The sequence below is a fragment of the Natator depressus genome, chromosome 22 (assembly GCF_965152275.1).
Source record: "Natator depressus isolate rNatDep1 chromosome 22, rNatDep2.hap1, whole genome shotgun sequence".
Lineage (NCBI taxonomy): Eukaryota > Metazoa > Chordata > Testudines > Cheloniidae > Natator > Natator depressus.
In genome coordinates, this window is record NC_134255.1 from 11,959,953 (window position 1) to 11,979,297 (window position 19,345).

The 19,345-nt window shown below is 49.6% G+C and overlaps 1 protein-coding gene across 1 annotated transcript in view; it reads right to left on the reverse strand.

Moving 5' to 3' along the window:
- The window catches only part of TECTA (tectorin alpha), a 61,421-nt gene that overhangs the window by 16,527 nt on the left and 25,549 nt on the right, over positions 1-19,345 (reverse strand). The window contains 5 exon segments of the mRNA XM_074936849.1: positions 309-595; positions 1,498-1,881; positions 7,690-7,889; positions 12,647-13,208; positions 14,965-15,575. Coding sequence (XP_074792950.1) covers positions 309-595; positions 1,498-1,881; positions 7,690-7,889; positions 12,647-13,208; positions 14,965-15,575 — 2,044 coding nt within the window.

Below are 19,345 nucleotides of genomic sequence, written 5' to 3' on the forward strand. Positions count from 1 at the left end.
AATTACTCTACAAACCAAGAGAAATGAAGAGCAAATGATCTCATTTCTATAGGTGATTTGAGCCCTCCTATGGGATTCTACAGGGGGATAGAATTCGCTATTAAATTCCATGGCAAGGTTCACACTGCTCCAGATTATTGTTCCCTATTAAATACTGCAGGACTTTTCCTCCAGGGCTTATTCCCCTGCACCGAGCTGTGGATGGGTTCCTGATACACAACGTGGGCACTCACTGGTGTCAATGGCCAAACATTCACTGACTCCAAGAGAAACCTTGGGCACGTCTACACACGAGGCCCCAGGCTCACCTCTTCTGCATGCCATTGGTTTTCCAGCTCTGGGCCAGAACCACACTGCTGACGACCGGCTTCCCCCTCAGGGTGACGTAATCGTCGGTCCGGTCCCCGTTGAAGTTGCCGCACAGGCCACACACTTTGTTCTGCAGCCGCTCGCTGATGCTTATTTTGATGACGTTGAAGCCGTTGTAGAGGATCTGGATATCCGGGCTGGTGTCGATCACCAAGAAGCCCTCCATGCTGTAGATTTTGGTCGAGAGCCCGGTGACGAAGGGGATGGTCACCTGGGTGCCATTCACCTACTCAAGGGGAGGAGATAATGCTGAAGCCACTCACCTCTCAACACTCCAAGGGACAGACTGAACCTGATAGGCACAGGTCCCCGCAGCGGGCAGCATGGGAAACATCCCTTCATGCTGCCCCTCCCTGCCACCAGCCAGCTCCGTAATGGAGGCGGGGCAAGGTCAGGATCCGTCCTACTCCCTGTCCCTTTTGAAGTCTTCTTAGCATTCTAGGAGGGAGAAGTTCCTGGGACGTGCATTAGATTGTGCCAACCCTTTGCACGGGGTAAGCTCAGCTCAGTTCGACGGAGATCGGGAGCTCTTTGAGACGGGCCATCTGTATGGTCAGCACCTAGCCCACAATGGGGTCCTGGGCACACGGGGCTCACGCAGTACAAATAATCAGTAACCAGAGGCAAACCGTGCTCAAACCCATCACTCACGACAGCTTCCGGGGAGGCAGATCCAGTGAGGAAGCACTGCAAAAACCTTCCCCTTTGATTTACCTCCCTTCTGCCCTAAGGAGAACGACATTCCCAGCCGCCGCCTTCCCCTCCCACAAGCAGAGCTTCCTAGAACCTAAAAAGGGAGATGAGCCAGAGGCTGCATGAACTTCCCTAGAGCCTTTGCTACTGCCAGCTGGTTACCCGGTGTGGAAGGTGCTCAGATACTATGGTGATGGGCTGAGTACAACACCCTAACAGACAGTGAAGTCAGGGGGTGACGGGGATGTTCCTAATGTGGGAAAGGGGTGGCAATTGGCTTTTCCACTTTGGAGAATCCCAACCCAGCCCTGCTTCTTGGTGGCCAGATACTTTCCCTCCTCCCTGTCCCAGTGAGCTCGAGCTCAACCTCAGGGAGTGGCTAGTCCCCTAAGAGTTTCAGGGAGGAGCAGAGGAAACCCACGACTGGCGCTTTACCTTGATGGTGTTCCGGTCGCTGATGAGAATCTGCTCCTCGTTGATGTAGAAATACACCGGGGAGATGAGGGTGAGGTTGGGCGATGACCACTTGTCGAAGCTGATGATCAGCTGGAAGGAGAAGTCGGGGAGCTTCTGGCAGATGGTGGAGAGGACGAAGGCGCAGTTGGCCGGGAAGTGGAGGAAGGCGCCGTCGAAGGTGCGGAAGACCCCGCCGCCCGCCGCCAGGCAGTAGGAGCTCTTGGTGCTGAAGCAGCCGCGGACGCCGTTGCGGAGGGCGCACTCCTCGTCCGACTTGCACTGCCGCGGGTCACACTGGACGAGGTTGCGGCGGAAGCAACGGCAGCGCCGGGTGCAGTCGCTGTTCCAGAACAGCTGCTTGGGCTGAAGAAGGGAGCGAGAGGAAAAGCCATTTTACTGGGAACCGACCGACTCAACCATAAGGCGCATCACCAGAGCCTCTGGGCTCATGTCAAATTGTGGAGTTCTCTAAACTCTCTCGGCACCGTTGCCCACCCACTGTCCTGGCCAAATCTTATGGAAGGAGATGGGCCTTATTCGCAGTAGCATTATGATAATGCCAAGAGGTTCCAGCTGCGATCAGGGGTCCGTTATAGAATCATAGGCCCATAGGGTTAGAAGGGACCGCCCAGGTCCTCTAGTCTAACTCCCTGCCAAGATGCAAGATTGTGCTAGGCGCTGTACGTACGCACAGTAAGGGACAACACCCTGAAGAACTGGCAATCTAAACAGGTAGGACAGACAAAGGGTGGGAGGAAGAAAGGATTATTATCCCCACTTTGTACCAGGGGAGCTGAGACCCGGAGGGATAAGTGACTTGCCCGTGGTCACCCGGGGAGTGTGTGGCAGAGCTGAGATGGGACACGGATTGCACTGTAGGTCAACAGGCCTGGGCTCTGTCAGACCCAGAGAGGTTGAATTCTGGTTGGAGGAGCTCTCTGTTGCCATCTCCTCTGGAGATTTAAATGGCAGCAAGTCAATTTGGACAGCTTAGGCTCAGCTAATCTGAACTGTGGGATAGAATTGACAACACTTCAGCCAGTAGAGGGCAGTGGTAGCACATACATGCTAGCAATAATGTGGCAATCTCAGATCAGATCATTGATCTAGCCAGTCCAATATCCCACCTCGAGAAGAGGCCAATACCTGATCCTTCAGAGCAAGGTTGAAAAGACAACAACCCTATAATGCCAATAGCACAGTACTGTACACAGGGCAAAGAGTCTTTGCAGAGCCCTGGGGAGGTTCAGCTTATGCCTTAAAGCCTGAAATTTAATTAGCCTTTCGCAGAAGCACAAAACCGTGATTAATCATCATAAAATCAGCCAGCCCTTTGAAAAAGCCCAGTTGCAGGATTGGACGGTATGCAGTGACTTTCAATAGACAAAAGGGTGACCAATAGATAAAAATAATCCAACTGCACTGAAACCTTTGGAAGCTGCAGAAGTGAGGAAATTTGAAGTTGCCGTTTCCACAGCAACCTTCCCCTCTTTCACTCAAGCTCGCAGTGCTATAAATATCCTATTGACCAACTTTTTGTACTGTTCCAGCAGAACACAAATTGACTTCAGCCCCTGTATCAGATTCACAGAACAATTGGACGTACGGGCTTGCTTTGCTTCTGATAAGAATGTAGGCACCACGGTTTTTGAAGGAGAAAAACAGCCCCCTGTGGGAGTATGGATGAAGACAACTACTAAACAAGCCAGTCTTTTCAAGAAGCATCCTGCATTGGGATGATGTTTTTTTGCTTTAACAAGAGATGTGTTAAATCTTCTCTAGAGACAGATTTTCAAAGGGTGGAATCCTCTCATGAGCCCACAACTTTCACTCACGCGCACGTACTTTTGGGCACCATCATCTGTGTATGTGGACTGTTGCTTTGGGCTAAATTCCATCACCCTTGCATGCAAAGAATGGAATCTATCACCCTGATATGCAGATAAGCTTGCAAAAAGCACATGCAAAATTGGGAGATGGTAAGCATTTAGAAAGGTAAGAATTGAGACAGAATTGTGACACTTCTGAAAAGCCAGGACTGAAGAGTCCAGTTTTCAAATGTGGGCTCTGTCACTACACTCTAGTCTACAGAAGATAATGTCAACTGGTACAGTTATCGTGTGAATCCCCCTAGTGGAGGTAGCGGAGTTTCCGCAGGCACCAATGTGCTTTACCAGTTTAACTGTGTCTATACTGGGGCTTTTGCTGGTATAAAAATTTCAGGGGGTGGGGGGAATCATCCCCCTAACCAACACTACTATGCTGTCAGAGGTTTCTAGACCTGGCCTTGAACAGTTGAGTACACCCCAGCTCTAGACATGCAGATCTGCATAGACATGCTCATCTGACACCCCTGAGCCAGTCAACCCCTGATCATCAAATTCAGTAAGTTAGTGGCAGTGAGGAATCGAACTCAGGAGTCCAGACTCCTGGTCCCCCTTCCCTCAGCTCACTGAACATTTCTTCCCTATACTGCTAAATAAACATAGGGACTAGGTGGGTGAGGGACCATCTTCTGTTGGTGAGAGAGAGACAAGCTTTCAAGCTTACACAGAGCTCATCTCTGTCACCAACAGAAGTTGGTCCAATAAAAGATATTAACTCACCCACCTTGTCTCTCTCATATCCTGGGACTGTCATGGCTACAACAACACTGCATACAAATAATAACATACACATATAGCTTCACTGATTTGACATTTTCAATGGGGAAAAAAATTACCCTGGGGCTAATGTCCACCCATCCAATTGTCCCTCATTTTAGTCCCAAAGTTATGCATGTTCCACGTAAATGGGGTGCCCTCATGCTTTTACTGTTGAAAATTATTTCCAGCAGAAATGCAGAATTGTGGAAATGCGGTGATAGACAGAGTTATTGACATTAATGGAAGGAATCCCACAACATTTTAGCTCTCCTCCAGGTACTGCGTACCCCTCATCTGAGGGCTTTCTGTGCCCAGCATTTGGGTCCGAGCATTTTGAGAGATGCTAACCAACTTCGGTGCCCAATTTATGCCTAAAATAAACAACAACAACAACAACAACAGGATCGCGTTATAAGCTACTGAAAAACAGTGTGGATTAGTAGCAGGACAGCAGCTGAACCCTACCTATGCCACAATGGTTCTGCTAGGCATGGCAGCATTAACTTCCAAGAGCACTAATACCGCCACTTTATTATGGTTATTTGTATACTGTAGTGCCTAGGAGCCCCAGTCGAGAATCACGACCCCTTTGTGCTAGGCGTTGCACAAACACACAACAAATAAAAACATTTTTTGCATCTACAATCAGAACACCGAAGGTTTTTGGTCAATGAACTGTTTCATCCTGCTATCTAACAACATCAAAGCCTTGACTATTGGCACGAGATCCTTCTCTGCTGTTCCAGCAACCTAGACCAGCCTTCTCCTATTTCTCCACTTCATCCTTCTCATTCCATCTCCCGTCTTCCTCTTGATTCTTCTCTTTCCTCTGCTGTTTATTGTTTTAACCCTGTAAAATCCATTATGAGATTCGGGGAGCCTGATTCCCTCCTTTCACTTACACCAGTGTAAATTAGGAGTAAATCCACTGAAGTCAGTAGTGTTGTATGGGTTTAAACAAGGGATAAATCAGCCCCACTGCTACATGCAAATGCTGCTATGCGAATTTAAGTTTCATTGTGTTGTATTTTTACTGTGAGCTAGACTAAGTTTCAGTCTCATTATTAAGAATTTGTCGTTCCATTGCAAGGATTAAGCTGATGAATACTACATAACCTGAAGAACTATATGGCTAAATACATTAAGGTTATTAATTATGCTGGTATCTGTCTCTAGATAACAGCAGGGAAACGTACTCTGCATTCCTGCTTCACAGCGCTGCAGCTAACAGAGGAGAGAAACTCTGTTAAATGGACCCACAAATTATCCTCCAGGAAGATTTCACTGTCCCACAGAGCCGGTAGCAGAGAGCAAAATAGAATTCCCATCTTTACATCCAAAGTTTATTGGAGGCCTGTCCAGTTAGAAGGCAACAAGGGGCAGAAGAAACCATAGCAAATGGAGAGTGTTTCCATTCTCCATCTCTGTTTTGTTCTTATTTAGGGACCATTGAGTATGCAATTCCACAGGCAGCTCAGGGAAGAAAAAGTGCATAATTTGCACTGTGCGCACTCAAATTTTACAATTTTTGTTATTTGTTTTTTTTGCTGCTTGGCAGAATATAGATGAGGAGAGCTCCTTGAAGACACCCTCGTTTAGATGCAATACCGCCATCTTCCCAGAAGTTGTTAGCTAAGAGCAGCGGACACAGAGGGAAAACACAAGGCACCTGTACAGAAACAAAGGAGGGGAAAGCAGGACTTATATGCACAGTGGGACTGAGTCTCATTTGCATTGTGGCCCCTTTACACCGTTATGGCAGCACAAAGGGGTCTTGAAGTGAGCGGAAATTACACTGACGTCCCTTTACTCCGGCAGAGTGGCGTGAAGCGGCATCAGACCCAATGGTCCCTTTAAGCTGCGAGCAAGTGCAGGTGCACAGCAATGTGGTAGCTCCCGCACCCCTCATGTGGCTGGGAGCTCAGGCAGCACCCAGGCCTTCCACCTGCCATAACCCGCAGCTGCTCTTCTTGGCACCGGGGACCAGCAGGGAGGAGAGGTAAGGAGAAGAGTGAGAGAGGCAGGGGCTTTGGAGACCCCAGCAGGGGTCCTGCTCTGTCTGTCGGGCCTTCCTGTGGGAAGCCAGGGCAGCAACTCTTGGTGCCATAGGAAGCCTTGAGCCAGCAGGGAAGGGTAAGAAGAGTGGACTAGGGGAAGGGCAGAAGCACCATTTAGGTGGGTGGTGGGAGAGGCTCTTCAGGATCCCATTCCAGGGTGCACAGAGCCCCTGGCATCACCCTGGTGGAGATGCCGATCCCTGCCGCTTGCAGGCTGCCAGGGCTGAAATGAGCCCCTGGCAGCCCTGCCCAGTCGGAGGAACAGGGGGAGGGGGAACCTGTGCCACCATCCCAGCTGGGGCAGGGGTCCCGGTACATGCACTCCTCTTCATGCCTGCTCCGGGCTGCAACAGCAATTCCCTCCTGGAGACCCCGGAGTCAGAGGGGAGAGCAGGGCTGGCTGAGGGACAGAGAGGGAAAAACCCTAAAATCCCTTCCCCCAAAGAAACCTCGAGCCAGCGGGGTTATAAGGAGCAGGGTGGGAGGAGACAGCGGCTCCTGGGAGGGGCTGGTGGGGGCTCCCCCTCAAGGGCTGAGGCTCCTGGGAGGGGGTGTGTATAGGGTCTCACAGGGGGAAAGGCATGGCTCTTGGTTTCCTGGTTTTCTAACTTTGTATTCCAAAACTCTGGAGAGTTCATCGGTTCTCAACCCACTGCTATGCGTGCGTGTGTGACCCGGTATATCCATTACTGACACGTCACTTTACAAACACCTTACACTCTTCAATGCCATATTGTGTGAGACCAAAAAAAAAAAAAAGTGAGCTTGCCCAAGGATAGAAATGGAGTTTGCAGCCCACACAGAACCAAGAAAAGTTAGAGGGAACATTGGTCTGGCCGAGGGTAATGTTTTAAAAAGAGAACCCAGACATCTGGTCATTTATGATCTTGGTACTTTTTAGAACATCAGGGTCTGGTAGCCTCAGTGCCTTAAGCTGCTTTCAAAAGAGATTTGGGGCATATCTACACTACAAGTGACTGCATCCACACACTGGCTTTAATCTAGCTAGCACTGGTATCAATAATAGTGTAAACAAGGTAGCACAGGCTTCAACACAGGCTAGCAAGCAACGTCCATACCCAGGCTCTCTGGCTGGTGTATGTTATGGTTGCTCGCCCATCCTGAAGCCCGCACCGGCATGTTCACACGTCTATTGTTACAAGGCAAGGTCCTAGTGTAAACGGAAAGCTGGCTGTGGGTTGTTTCCGCACGGGCACAGAGTAGCTGCATGGGTATGCACCCCAGTGTGGATGCGCGGCACTAGTGTAAAAAGTGATTTGCACAGGAGTATGTCCCACTGATACAATTCACTTTTTACATTAGTGCAGCACATCTAACCCTATGTAGCTACATCAGTGGAGGGTGGGGGCGGGGGGGGGGAACGGACGACAACAACTCAGCACACACCCGGCCGGACAGAAAAAGAAGGAAAGAAAAAGAGGGAAGGTGGAAGACGAGGACGGTCCTACCTCATAATATTTGCCATCTAAGTAGCAGCCGCAGTTGTGGGGAAGGATGCAGCTCTTGCCGTTCAGGACGTAACCAGGGTCACACTGGCACCCTTCCACACAGTAATGGTTACAGTCGCTTTTCAGCCGGATGGCAGCACAGCGGGGCTGGCACACAGTCACACAGCTCTCGTAGTGACTGTTGGGGGGACAGCTGACAGCTGGAATGCAAAGCACAGGGTTTAGCATGCAGGAGAAAATGGGTAGTCAACCGCTTTGACTGAATTAACAGCCACCCCCACCCCTACCCCACAATGGCACAGTCCAGTAAGCTTAACTCAAGTGTTAATACTAAGCTATAGGGTAAAATGGCAGGTATTCTCATGCCCCCTGAGGGGGAGGAAAAGCTACAGTCCAGGTTTGCAGAGGTGAAAGGCTGACACATAGACTCCCTCAGCTATCCAGCCCCCCGCCCCCAACTCCAAGAGCTAAAGAGGAGCAAGACTCAGAGGTCGGCCAATGGGCGCATCCAAAGATTGCAAAGCACCTTCCTTGCAGGCACTGATTAAGATTCATCCCACCAGGTAAGGCACATTTATCCCAATGTTACTGCTGGGTAAATTGAGGCACAGAGGGGAAGTTGATCAAGGCAAAGAAGAGAACCCAGACAGCTAGTCATTTAAGATCTTGGTACTTTTTAGAATATCAGTGACTGATACCCCAGGGCCCTGAGCCAATTTTGTTCAAATTTCTCAGGCACTGAATTTGCATACAGTGTTTCATCCTCACTTGCTAAAACCAAGGGACTGTGCTGCTGTGCTCTGTTAAGCTGCAATTTATATTCCACCCCAGAAACGGCTGCATTTTACTAGTGCGTGAAATCATCCCGATATTAGATTAGCTCATTCATTTGGGATGGAAGCTGTTGCATTAATGTAAGATGATCGGCATGGTCCTGGGTTATTGTGAGCCACACTTAAAATGTTTCCATTTTAACATGAAATCCCCTAAGGCTTCAATGATGGGTTTGGGAGATGTGGTCTGCCTGTGCCTTAGTCTTTCACCTCTAGAGGGCCAGCTTCAAATCTCAGAATAGGTATGGTTGGCCTCCCATCCTTAGCCCCCATCTGTGCACAGCACAGAATCCATTTTGAATGGCCAGTGGTCTTTGCCAAGAAAGACCCATAGAGTTATTGCTGGCTATGACTGAAGACCGTTAGCAGAACTACTATGCTATTGTATTCTCAGCCAAGCAAGTGAGCAGCCAGCAAAGCATCCTCACTTAATGTACCACCTTCTTCTCCTCCTCCTTCTCTATGCTTCTCTGGACTCTAGCGGTGCCCAGAAGCCACAACCAAGATCAGGGCTCCATTGGGCAAGGCATGATACACACGCTATGAACCAGTCCCTGCCCTGAAGGCCTTACAAGCTTAAAATATAAGACAGAAGAAGAGGAGGGGAAACAGATGGCCAGAGAGCTAAGGTGACTAGCGCAAACTCTCACAACAGGCTAGTGCCAGAACCTGGACTAGAACCCAGGGCCCCTGAGAGCCAGTCCAGCACCTTATCACTAGACTACTCTACTTCTCTCCTTTCACCTATCCCCTTAGCTCCCTCTAGTATTCCCACCTATGCATCGCCTCTCCGGACTTCTGCTCTATTCAGTTCACAGATACAGAATGCAAGCCATGGAAGCCAACCCAGGCCCATGCTGTACCTAGCTCCAGCCCCCAGGAGCAAGTCCCTCTGACTCAGGAGCATTACGTTTTAAGTCATGAATTTGCGACTAGAAAGAAGAATAAACCAAATTTAATTTTAAATCTTGTTAGTGATGAAAATTACTTTTTGTCCGATTTGCCAGGTGGTCTGTCTGCCGCAGAGGTTTGCAGCTCCATTTATGAGGGAGTTTAATTGAACAACGCATTGTCATCTTATTGACAATAGCAGGCAGCATCATTAGAACAAACACAGGATCTTCCTCTCCTATATAACTAATCAAATTCTTATTTAACAAATGAAGAAGAGCTGCTCTCTTTTGAACTTTGGAGTTAACCCTTCCCCGTCCTGGATTTGCTACGAGGTGCAAGATGCTCTAAACTGTGTGGCTCCTGATGATTCAATTGTGCTCTACAGGGTTTAAACTGCAGACTTTCAGCACAGATCTTCTATCACTTGAGCTAAAGGAGTAGCTCCATTAGCAGGCACCAGTAGTAGGCTGTTATTAATTGGCCCAATCACTAGAGAGGGGAACATGACACACTGTGCCAGTGTGCTACTTCTACATTACAAGTACAGCTGTATAGAGGGAGGCAGCTACAACACACTCATGCCCCTGGTGCAATAAAAGCACCATCTATTTTTACAGGCACTTACCACCCCCTCCCTTGGGATGGTATCTGAGTGCCTCACAGTCATTAATGTATTTATCCTCACAGCACTCCTGAGGACAGTATCATCCCCTTTGTACACTGGTGAAACTGAGGCACACAGAGAGTAAGAGACTTGCCCAGGGTCACACAGAGAGTCTGAGGCAGAGCCAGGAATTGAACCCCCATCTTCTGAGTCCTAAGCCATACTTTCTCCATAGATCCATTGGGCAGGGCAGAGGAGAACCTAATCAGGCTGTGCTGAAGCACTTGACTACCCAAGATTTTAGCAGGGTCCAGAGACGACATTAAACCTTAGCCAGGTTCCTTTGCCACTAGAGCCATGCTCTGACTTGGTTGGGGTGCAACTGTGTTGTAAACGGGCTCCCTGACAGCTGTCTTTATAAGATGGACAGGATCTCAAGCCCTGTCCACCATACATTTGAGTCCCCGTACTTAGCCGGTTAGACAGTTCTAGCCTGGCGGGACTGGTTTCCAAAGGGAGCTGAGTCCCTGTAGCTCCCCTTGAAGTGCACCCGCCCTGTGTGTGAGATCCCTGTTGTTAAACCATGCTACAAGGCCCATCTGCAGGCTTTGTAATGTGGTTATCACACAACAGGCTGCTGGCACAGCGCACGCCCACACAGAACATGGTTGAAAGATGGTCCGAAAGCGTGCCAGCGTCTTGTGCTTTCAGCCGGCTTGGGAGCAGGCCCGCGCCCGGGCTCTTGCACGGCTCCGCCACTGAGTGGAGAGAAACGCAAGCCAACAGCCTGTCTACAAACCCAGTCATGTTGGGGAATCCAGTTACAACTCACTTGCCTGCTAACCCGTTTACAGACATGGCTCCGATCTGTAACGCCGGCTGGACCTTACCCAGGAGATGTCTAGTTTAAAGTCTTAGTCTCACCCGGGCTTTAGCCTTTTTTGCAAAACACAGTGAAGGGCTGGCGGGCAGTGCATGTTGGAATCACGGCCCCAACGCTGCAATTGGATCCACGCAGGCAGTTGCTTTTTTACCAAACCCAAGGGCTTCACTGGGGCTCTGCAAGCGCTGGATTGCAGAAGTGGGGCCTGTGTCTGAAACAGGATTTGGTATCACTTCTCATGGTTGTATTTGCAGTGTGGACAGGGCTTAACCCAATGAGGGGCGGTTTGTACGACCCGGCTAACTCAGCTCTCAGGGAAATAAAAACCCTGTTCTCATCCAGATTGGGGAGACCAAACTAGAAAGCTCCTAGCATCAACCACAGCATGCCACCAATCCTAGCACCTGAGTAGATTTGCATACAATACAAACAATAGCCCTCCTGACCGTTACACCCCCCAGGCTCAGGGTTTTCCAACAAGCCTGGAGAAATACGGGAGGCAAACTTGTTTCCTGCCAAGTGCTTAGGAAACCTTCAGATTTAGTGACTGCCCCATAATTCATCCTCCTGCAGCTCCATTTCCTTTACGGATCTGTTGATATGAGAGATAATCTCCCGTGACTCTGGTATATATCTCTTTCATGCTGAGTTATTTGTTGAACTATTTTTCTTCCCTGTCTCGTATCGTCAGTTTAATTTTTAATCCATTATTTTTGGTTTTGTCATTATTATGGGGCCTAACTTTGGTTCTTCTCCTTAGGAATCCCCGGAGTGTCAAGGATTCCTCGCCCCCATATTCACCACCTCCCCCCAGAAAAGCCAGACACCACGGCAATCATACTCATCATTAATAACAATAACATTTGCATAGCGCTTTCCTGCCATGCATCTCAGAACATTCCACAACACTAGGACACCATGGTTCCTGTTCTACAGATGAGAAGTTCTACACAAGGAGGTTCAGTGACCTGCCCAAGGTCCCAGAGCAGGTCAGTGACAGAGCTGGAAACAGAATTCAGGTGTCCTTGCTCCCAGTTCTGTTCCCTATCCACTGGGCAACACTGTCTCATGAGGCTCATCCCTCCACAGAGGTGTCTACGATGCTGCTGCCTCTCAGAACTTTGCAGTGCAGCTCCATGTAGCTGCTACGGAGATTACCTACGCTGCTTGGCTGGGACCTGAACACTGATTCCCTCGCCTTGCCTGGTCACCAGACTTGGGGTGCTAGTGGAAAATGCCAGGCTGACAGTCTGGGAGACTGAGTTCCTCTGATTATGCATGGGTAAGGGCACTGCTCTGCAGGGATCACCGAGAACTAGCTCAGTCTCCATGGCCCACCCAGTGCCTGCTGCCAAGGTGGCCAACCAGGGGGCCAATTAGCACCAGTAGCAGTGGTGGTTTTGTGTTGCAGACACTTGCCCACTAGGAACTGGACCAAGGCCACTAAATTCATCTCACGCCGGTCACCCAGAACAGCCATCAGATGGCACCAGTTACAGCCACTGGACTGGATTTGAATCTAGCTCCATCTACTGTGTATTGCCATTTTCTCACCATATCGTCCCCCTCTCTTTGCAGAGGGACGCTTTAGTTTTTGCACACAAAAAGACAGACCCTTTGGTGCAAAGCGGCATTGCTCTATTGAAGTCGGTGGAGCGACACCAGCTGAGGACCTGGTCCGAAAGCAGACGATCATCCAAGTAATTTACAGGGGCAAAGGTAGAAGGAAAAGGTTCTGCTCACAGCACGAGGTGAAGTTCCTCCAGCCGGTGATGGCTATTCCCTGGGTTTGGCAGGTGCTGGCATAATTCTGCAGCCAGCTGCAGGCGGTTTGGACAGATCCCCCGTCAATGCAGGTGTCAAACAGGCAGTTCTTGTAGAAGAAGCCGGGGTTGACTTTGCTATGGCACTTGGCGAAGATGCTGCTCTTGCTGGGGATTAGGCTGCACAGCTGCTGGGGTTTCCAGAACCCTTCCACCTTACTGCAGGCGGGGCACCTGTCACCACAGCCCACCTGGCAAAAGGTGTCCCGCTTCACCCAGCTCTGGCCGAAGTCGTTGATGTTGGAGGCCACCAGCCCGCTGGAGGTTTCCAGTTCATCGCCAGGATTGCCGTTGTAGCGGCCGCAGAGGCCGTAGGTGTGGTTCTGGAGGCTTCGCGGGACGGAGACGGAGAGGAAGGTCTTCCAGTCATACACCACCTTCAGCCCAAAGTCGGTCTCCACTACAATGTGGAAGCCAAAGGCAAAGATATTCACCTTCCCTTGGCCCAGCTTCAAGGGCAGGTAGAGACGCTCATTGTTAATCTGCAAGGACACAGAAGCGGGTGGGTAATCATTAATCTGCAAGGACTTGAAGGTGGGATCAAGGGATGCCATTTGTTTTAGGATATGCACCTCATGGGAGATGCTCTATTGTGCAAGCTCTAACTGTGATGTGGATCTTAGAAGAAGAAAGTGACGATTACCATAATAATTATAACAACAACAGCCTGGATGAAGCATAGGGGGATGCTGCATTGGGCAGGAGCTGGGCTAGATCTGGCTCCCAGCTTTTTCCAGACTGGGGTTCCCTTTTCCATACTGTGTGCTGTTTGTGAGCACCTCTGTTCCAGGACTGGTATAGACAGTGCAAAGAAACAAGCTACCCCACGGGTACGTCTGTCCCGCAATCACAGGGTGCGACTGCAGCTTGAGTAGATATACCTGAGCTAGCATTATTCCAGCTACCTCGAGTGCCTGAGCAGTGAAGCCGCAGTAGTACAAGCCTGCCTGGGACCCTAGATAATTAGTCGGGTGGCGAGCTCATGCTGAAGCAGTTGCTGCTGGGGCTTCACTGTGCTAGTACCCAATGTAGCCATATTAAAACGAGCTCATATACGTCTACATGATTGCATTGACATGTCTTAAGAAAATACCCAGAATCTACATCACTGATTTCTTCTCTCACAACAAACCAATCTGCAGGTCCCAGACATCTGCTACCACTTGGCAGAGAGGCCACAAAAGTGACCCAGAGCCGTGAAGTTCTGACCCAGATTTGGATCTCAATCTGAACATTCCCAAAGCCTGGGCACGTTTGGATTAAGTGTTTTGCTTTGGCTCTTACTGGAAATAGGTTCTATTGGGACACCAGGATCCAGACTCCACAGACTTTTGTCTCGCAGCCCCCAATGGGGGGAACTGACAGCATGGACAGCCCAGATGAGTGCCACTGGAATATCAGCTCATCACAGGGAACTTCCTGCTGCTAAGAAGTGTTCCATGCTGCCCAAGGATGCTGCATCATGCCCTACGGGGTGTTCAGTGATCACTTAGTGCTTCTGCTTTTTGCAAGAGCTCTGTTTTATTCAGAGTCCAGTTCCAGGTAGCTATGCATAACAAGAGCTTAAAGACACACCTCTAACACCACACTGCAGCTTGTTTCGTTACCAGCTGCCAGGTTCTGCTCCGAAAACAATCAGACCTTGTAGGTCAGTTAGAACCTCACCCACTTTGCTTGCAGCTCCTAAGATAGCTCTGAAAAACAATCCCTTTCCTGCCTTGATGTGGTTACCCAGTTATCCTGCAAGTCCTCCTCATGCAGCTCCCCCGTGGAGTTCCCACAAGAGTTTCATATGCACAGACAGGCTTGGACCCTCCAATGCAGCTTGCTGGGGCTTTATCCTTCCAGAAAGCATTGGTACAAACAAATGTCACTGTTGATCTCTATAAAACGATGGAGGCAGCACAGGGAAAAACAGAAGGCCCCTTAAGAAAGTCAAGTCAATGGCAGCCTCATGAAATGAAAGATGCGGAGCAGCAGAAAATGCTCAGATAGGAACCATAAGGAATTCTGGAGACAGAATTTGTTCAGGACTCAAGAGCTACAGCAGACGAGGGTGAACAAGACCATCGGTCAGGATCTACCAAAACGTCACCACCTTCCAATAGCGTCAACTCCTGCCCTGTCCCCGATTAGGTTGCAGTGTATCCTGAGCTCAACTGAGTCCCACAACCCCGGCCTGCTGCCTCTCCCTCCACCCCTCTACCGTCTTGGTCATGCTATGACCAGCCGACTCACCAGCACCGTGTATTTGTAGGCCCGGTGGATGACGATGTTGTAATTGAAGACGTCCACCTCAACTTGCTTCACCCACAAGGCCAGGGACGGGTCCCGGTCCTCGTTCTTGGCTGTGACGGTGAATCCCGGGAAAGTATCCGACCTCTCCACCCGCTGCCTGGAAATCGTTGTGCAAAGGACCAGCGGGCAGCTGCTCTGGAAGTCAAACGAGAACCCATCAAAGGTCAAGTAATGGCCATAGCCGGAGACGATGCAGGAGGCATCTGTGCGGGGCTGGCAGTAGTAGAGGCCATTCTCCTCCAGGCAGTACTCGTCGTCCTTGCAGGAGATGTTCTCACAGTGCACGCTGTTGTCAGACCCATTGCAGTAGCAGAAGAACTGGCAGTCGATGTCCATCCAGAAGGTCTGGTTGGTTGAGAGCTGATGCCCCTCAAAACTGCAGCCACACTCGCTCCTGGGGACACACTGGGACCCTTGGAAGGCAAAGCCCTCGTTGCACTGGCAGCCCTCCATGCAGGTGTCCGCGCAGACGGGGCTGATGGCCAGGGTTTCGCAGGCCTCGGTGCAAGTCATGCACGCCTCGAAGTGGCTGTTTTCAGGGCACTGAAGAGCTGAGGCAACAAAACACACACAGCGTCGATGGCTTACTGGGGAGAAAGGCTGCACCGTCACCGGCGACGGAGATTCAGGTCAGAGAGAAGGAGGGCGCGGGGTCAGTGAGACAAAGAGCAAGTTGTGCTACTGGGGACAGTGCCACACAAGCGACTGTGAAAGAAAACAGAACTGTACCCCTCCCTGGCCCCGGCATCCTCCTGTCCCATTTTCACCTCCCATCTCCTCTGACTTCTCCCTCCTCATCCTGCCACCATATCTGGTTTCCTGTTCACCCCCTCTGCCTCCTGCAGAGGCTTCCTCTCCGTCTCATCTCAGGATCCAGTTCAGGATGGCCCTCTTGCTCTTTTGATAATTTCTGTGGATTTTCCCCCCTGGCCTCCCTCAGAGTTTCTCGCCCTCCATCTCTCTGGTCTTGTCCTTCTCCTTTTCCCTTTGACTGCCCCATCTGTCTGAAACACCTGTCTTCATCAGAGCTGCTGACCTAGCTCACCGCATGAATCACACCTTAACTTCTTTCTTTTGCCTTCAGCTCACAGCTGCAACCTTGTCTGAGACTCACCTTCCTCACCCAGCATTGCCCTCCTCCATGAATCCCTTCCTGTCCCCTCCCTGCCGCCACATGGCACATGGCATTCAGGCTCTTTGCCCTTGCCTCCAAGAACTCCTAGCTCCAGGCCTCCACCTCTAGACTCTCGCTTCCTCTACATCTCCTGGTTCTCTTGCCTTACTGCTCCCTTCATCTCTTTCACCCGCTCTCAGCTTCATACCCTCAACCAATGCATCCCCCTACACCTGGATCAACCTCCCCTTTGCGTATCTGCTCCATCTCTCCTCCTTCTCCTTTAGGAATCCTTCCCACCTTCTTCTCTGCATCTTCCTGTTTATTTATTCTTCCAGGTCTCATCTCCTGGATCTCAGGACCACATCCTGGGAGATGCTGAGTATGCTCAAGCCCCACTGGTCCCAGCAGTAGCTCAGAGGGCTCAGCACCTTGCTGGATCACAGTCCCTTACACGGCAAGTTCTTTGAGCCAGGGAACAGATGTTATTTACGACAAGTTTGTGCAGCAACTGTGCGCATTTGCAGAGTCATATCAGTGTTCTGTATCAATAACAGCCACGGACTACATGTGACATGTCCTCAACAGCATGAAGAGACCATTATGTTCTACTGGGAGGCAGTGGATAGAGCACTAGACAGGGACTCAGGAGTCCTGGGTTCTATTCCCAACTCTGCCACTGACTCTGCCAGGTGACCTTGGCTAAGTCACTTTCCCTCTCTGTGCCTCAGTTTGCCCATCCGTCTTTTGATTTGGCCCTCCTTTGCAGTCTGTAGCACGATGAGATCTACTGATGAAATGTGCTGTATAAGAGCTAGGGATTATGATGTTATTATTGTATTAATTGTGCCTAAACATCAGTTTGCCAACAGTCCATTCTAAACTGCAGGTGGTCGACGTTTCTGGACTCATTGTCCACATCCTGCTTCTCTCCTATCACCACCATTAATATTTGCATTACAGTATCAATACAGGATAGTCCCTGGCTTAAATAATTTACAGTCTAAACAGGAAAGCTGGACAAAGGTTGGAGGGGAAACCGAGGCACAGAGCAAGAAAGTGACTTGTCTAAGGTCACAAAGCAGATCGGTGTCAGAGACAGGAATAGAACCTCAGGTCTCCTGACTCTGAGAGCCCTGTCCCCTAGATCATGCCACCTCTCCTTCCCTCCTCCTTCCACAGACTCCCATAAGCCCTCAGTTTGAGACAGGAAGGCTGGTTCATTGCCTGTTATGCACTTCTGCGGTGTGGGATTTTTACACGTGCTTTTGAATTATGAATGTTACAACATCGATGGCAAGCTGACAGCGACAGCAAAAAAACACAACTTACTCAAATTACTCTCTGCTGATGGCTCTAACTATTGTTAGAATCCATCTGCAATTCTGGAACACTCAGACACATTGTAATACAACTTCTGATGTCTCCTGAAATGCCATCATGAAATTACTTAATTGGGAGACCTCTTTCTGCAAGTGCTTAAAAAACAGCCTGAGCACAAAAAGCAACAGCTTTGTGTTTTTGTGCCCAAACCAGATTACCTTCTTAATTTGTACAATTTTCCCATTTACTTGCCAATTCTTCCTGACAAGTATAAATGTTTTCTTTCTGCAACACAAGACTGTACTTTGCTACAGTGTTACTGGGGCTGAAGCTGGTGCTCATCTGAATAAGGACCTGGTAAACAAGTTAAGAAACTCCCCGACTATTTCCTTTTGTTGACCCCAATGCATGGCTTAAAATAGCGACGTAAGAGACTACTTCTTCTTGCATCATTGGCTACTGTTACAAAAAACCTGTATTGACTGAAGCTGGTGAAATAGCAAAAAACCACCACCAAGCCTTCATTTACAGAGATTTTTGTGAATCAGAGCATCAAGTTCTGTTCAGTGAGGTCATACTGGGCTAGATGCAGGAATTACTGCGTGAAATTCTCTGGCCTGTGCTAAGCAGGATATCAGATAAGATGATCACAATGTTCCCTTCTGAACTTAAAATTTATAGGTGAAATTCTGGCTCCTTTGAACTCCCATTGAATTCAACAGAGCCAGGTTTTTACCCTATGAATCTATGTTGCACCCAGACACGACAGTGATGGGCAACCTTATAAAAACCTAAACAGAGGAAACGATATTATTAACTATGAATTATTATTTATTATAGTCATACACCAGGACCCCACTGTGCTAGGCACTGTATAAACGCAGAACAAAAGACGGTCCCTGACCAAAGAAACTCACAATTTTCCATGAAACTGTTTGGTTTGGTCAAAAAGCCATTTTTTCCTCCCTCCAAAAATGTTGAATAGATTCATTGATTTTAAGGCCAGAAGATCATCTAGTCTGACCTCCTGCATAGCACAGGCCCGACAAAAACACGTTTTGATACTTTGCATCATGGTGTCACACCCCAATGACGCCCCCTCCCTCAGGGAGTCTCCAGGGAAGGCAGATCAGCATTGTATGTGGCTAACACTGTTGCAAGCATCGCAAAGCATTTTGGGGAGGGTCAAAGATGTGTGAGTGGAGAGTGGAAGTTTCCTTTGCGGAATACGAGAGGCCGGGGGAGAGAAAGAAGAAGAGCAGAGAACGGGTTAACTCAACACTTCAGCTAGCTCCATGTGAAGATAAGACGCTGGCCCCGGCCCAAAGTCATGGGCTCAACGAGAAATCAGCAGCTGCCCAGCCGTGAGAAGAGGAGAACTAAGTTGAACAGAGCTGCAGAGATAGCAGCGAGAACAGTGAGAGCAAATGAGACGGCGACAGCCAAGGCCAATAGAAGGGAAAACAAAGTCTCCAGAGCGAGGATGTTTTGGGAAACTGAGGAGGCCACAGCAAGCCGGTTTGGACTGGGACAAAGAGCACCAGAAGCAGAGGTCCCTGAGTGGAATGCCCCCCAAGGTGCCCAGGACTTAAAACTCTCCTGAGAGCTGGAGCAACTCGGAGAGCAACAGCGGACTTGGACGGCTTGGGCCCAGGACAGCACTCCCGTCCACCTTCCCCGCACCCTTTTCTTCTGACATTACACCCAGACCTGGCCAGTCTTGGGTAGTGCGTGTGTGAGTATGAAAGTGGGTTAGGGCTTGGGGCATTAATGCTTTCTTTCTTCCCCTGAGTGACGTGGGAGTGTTCCCAGCACTCTCTGCTGTTATTTTATTATTTTATTAATAAAGCTTTAAAATTTAGACACTTGGTGTGCCTTGTCATC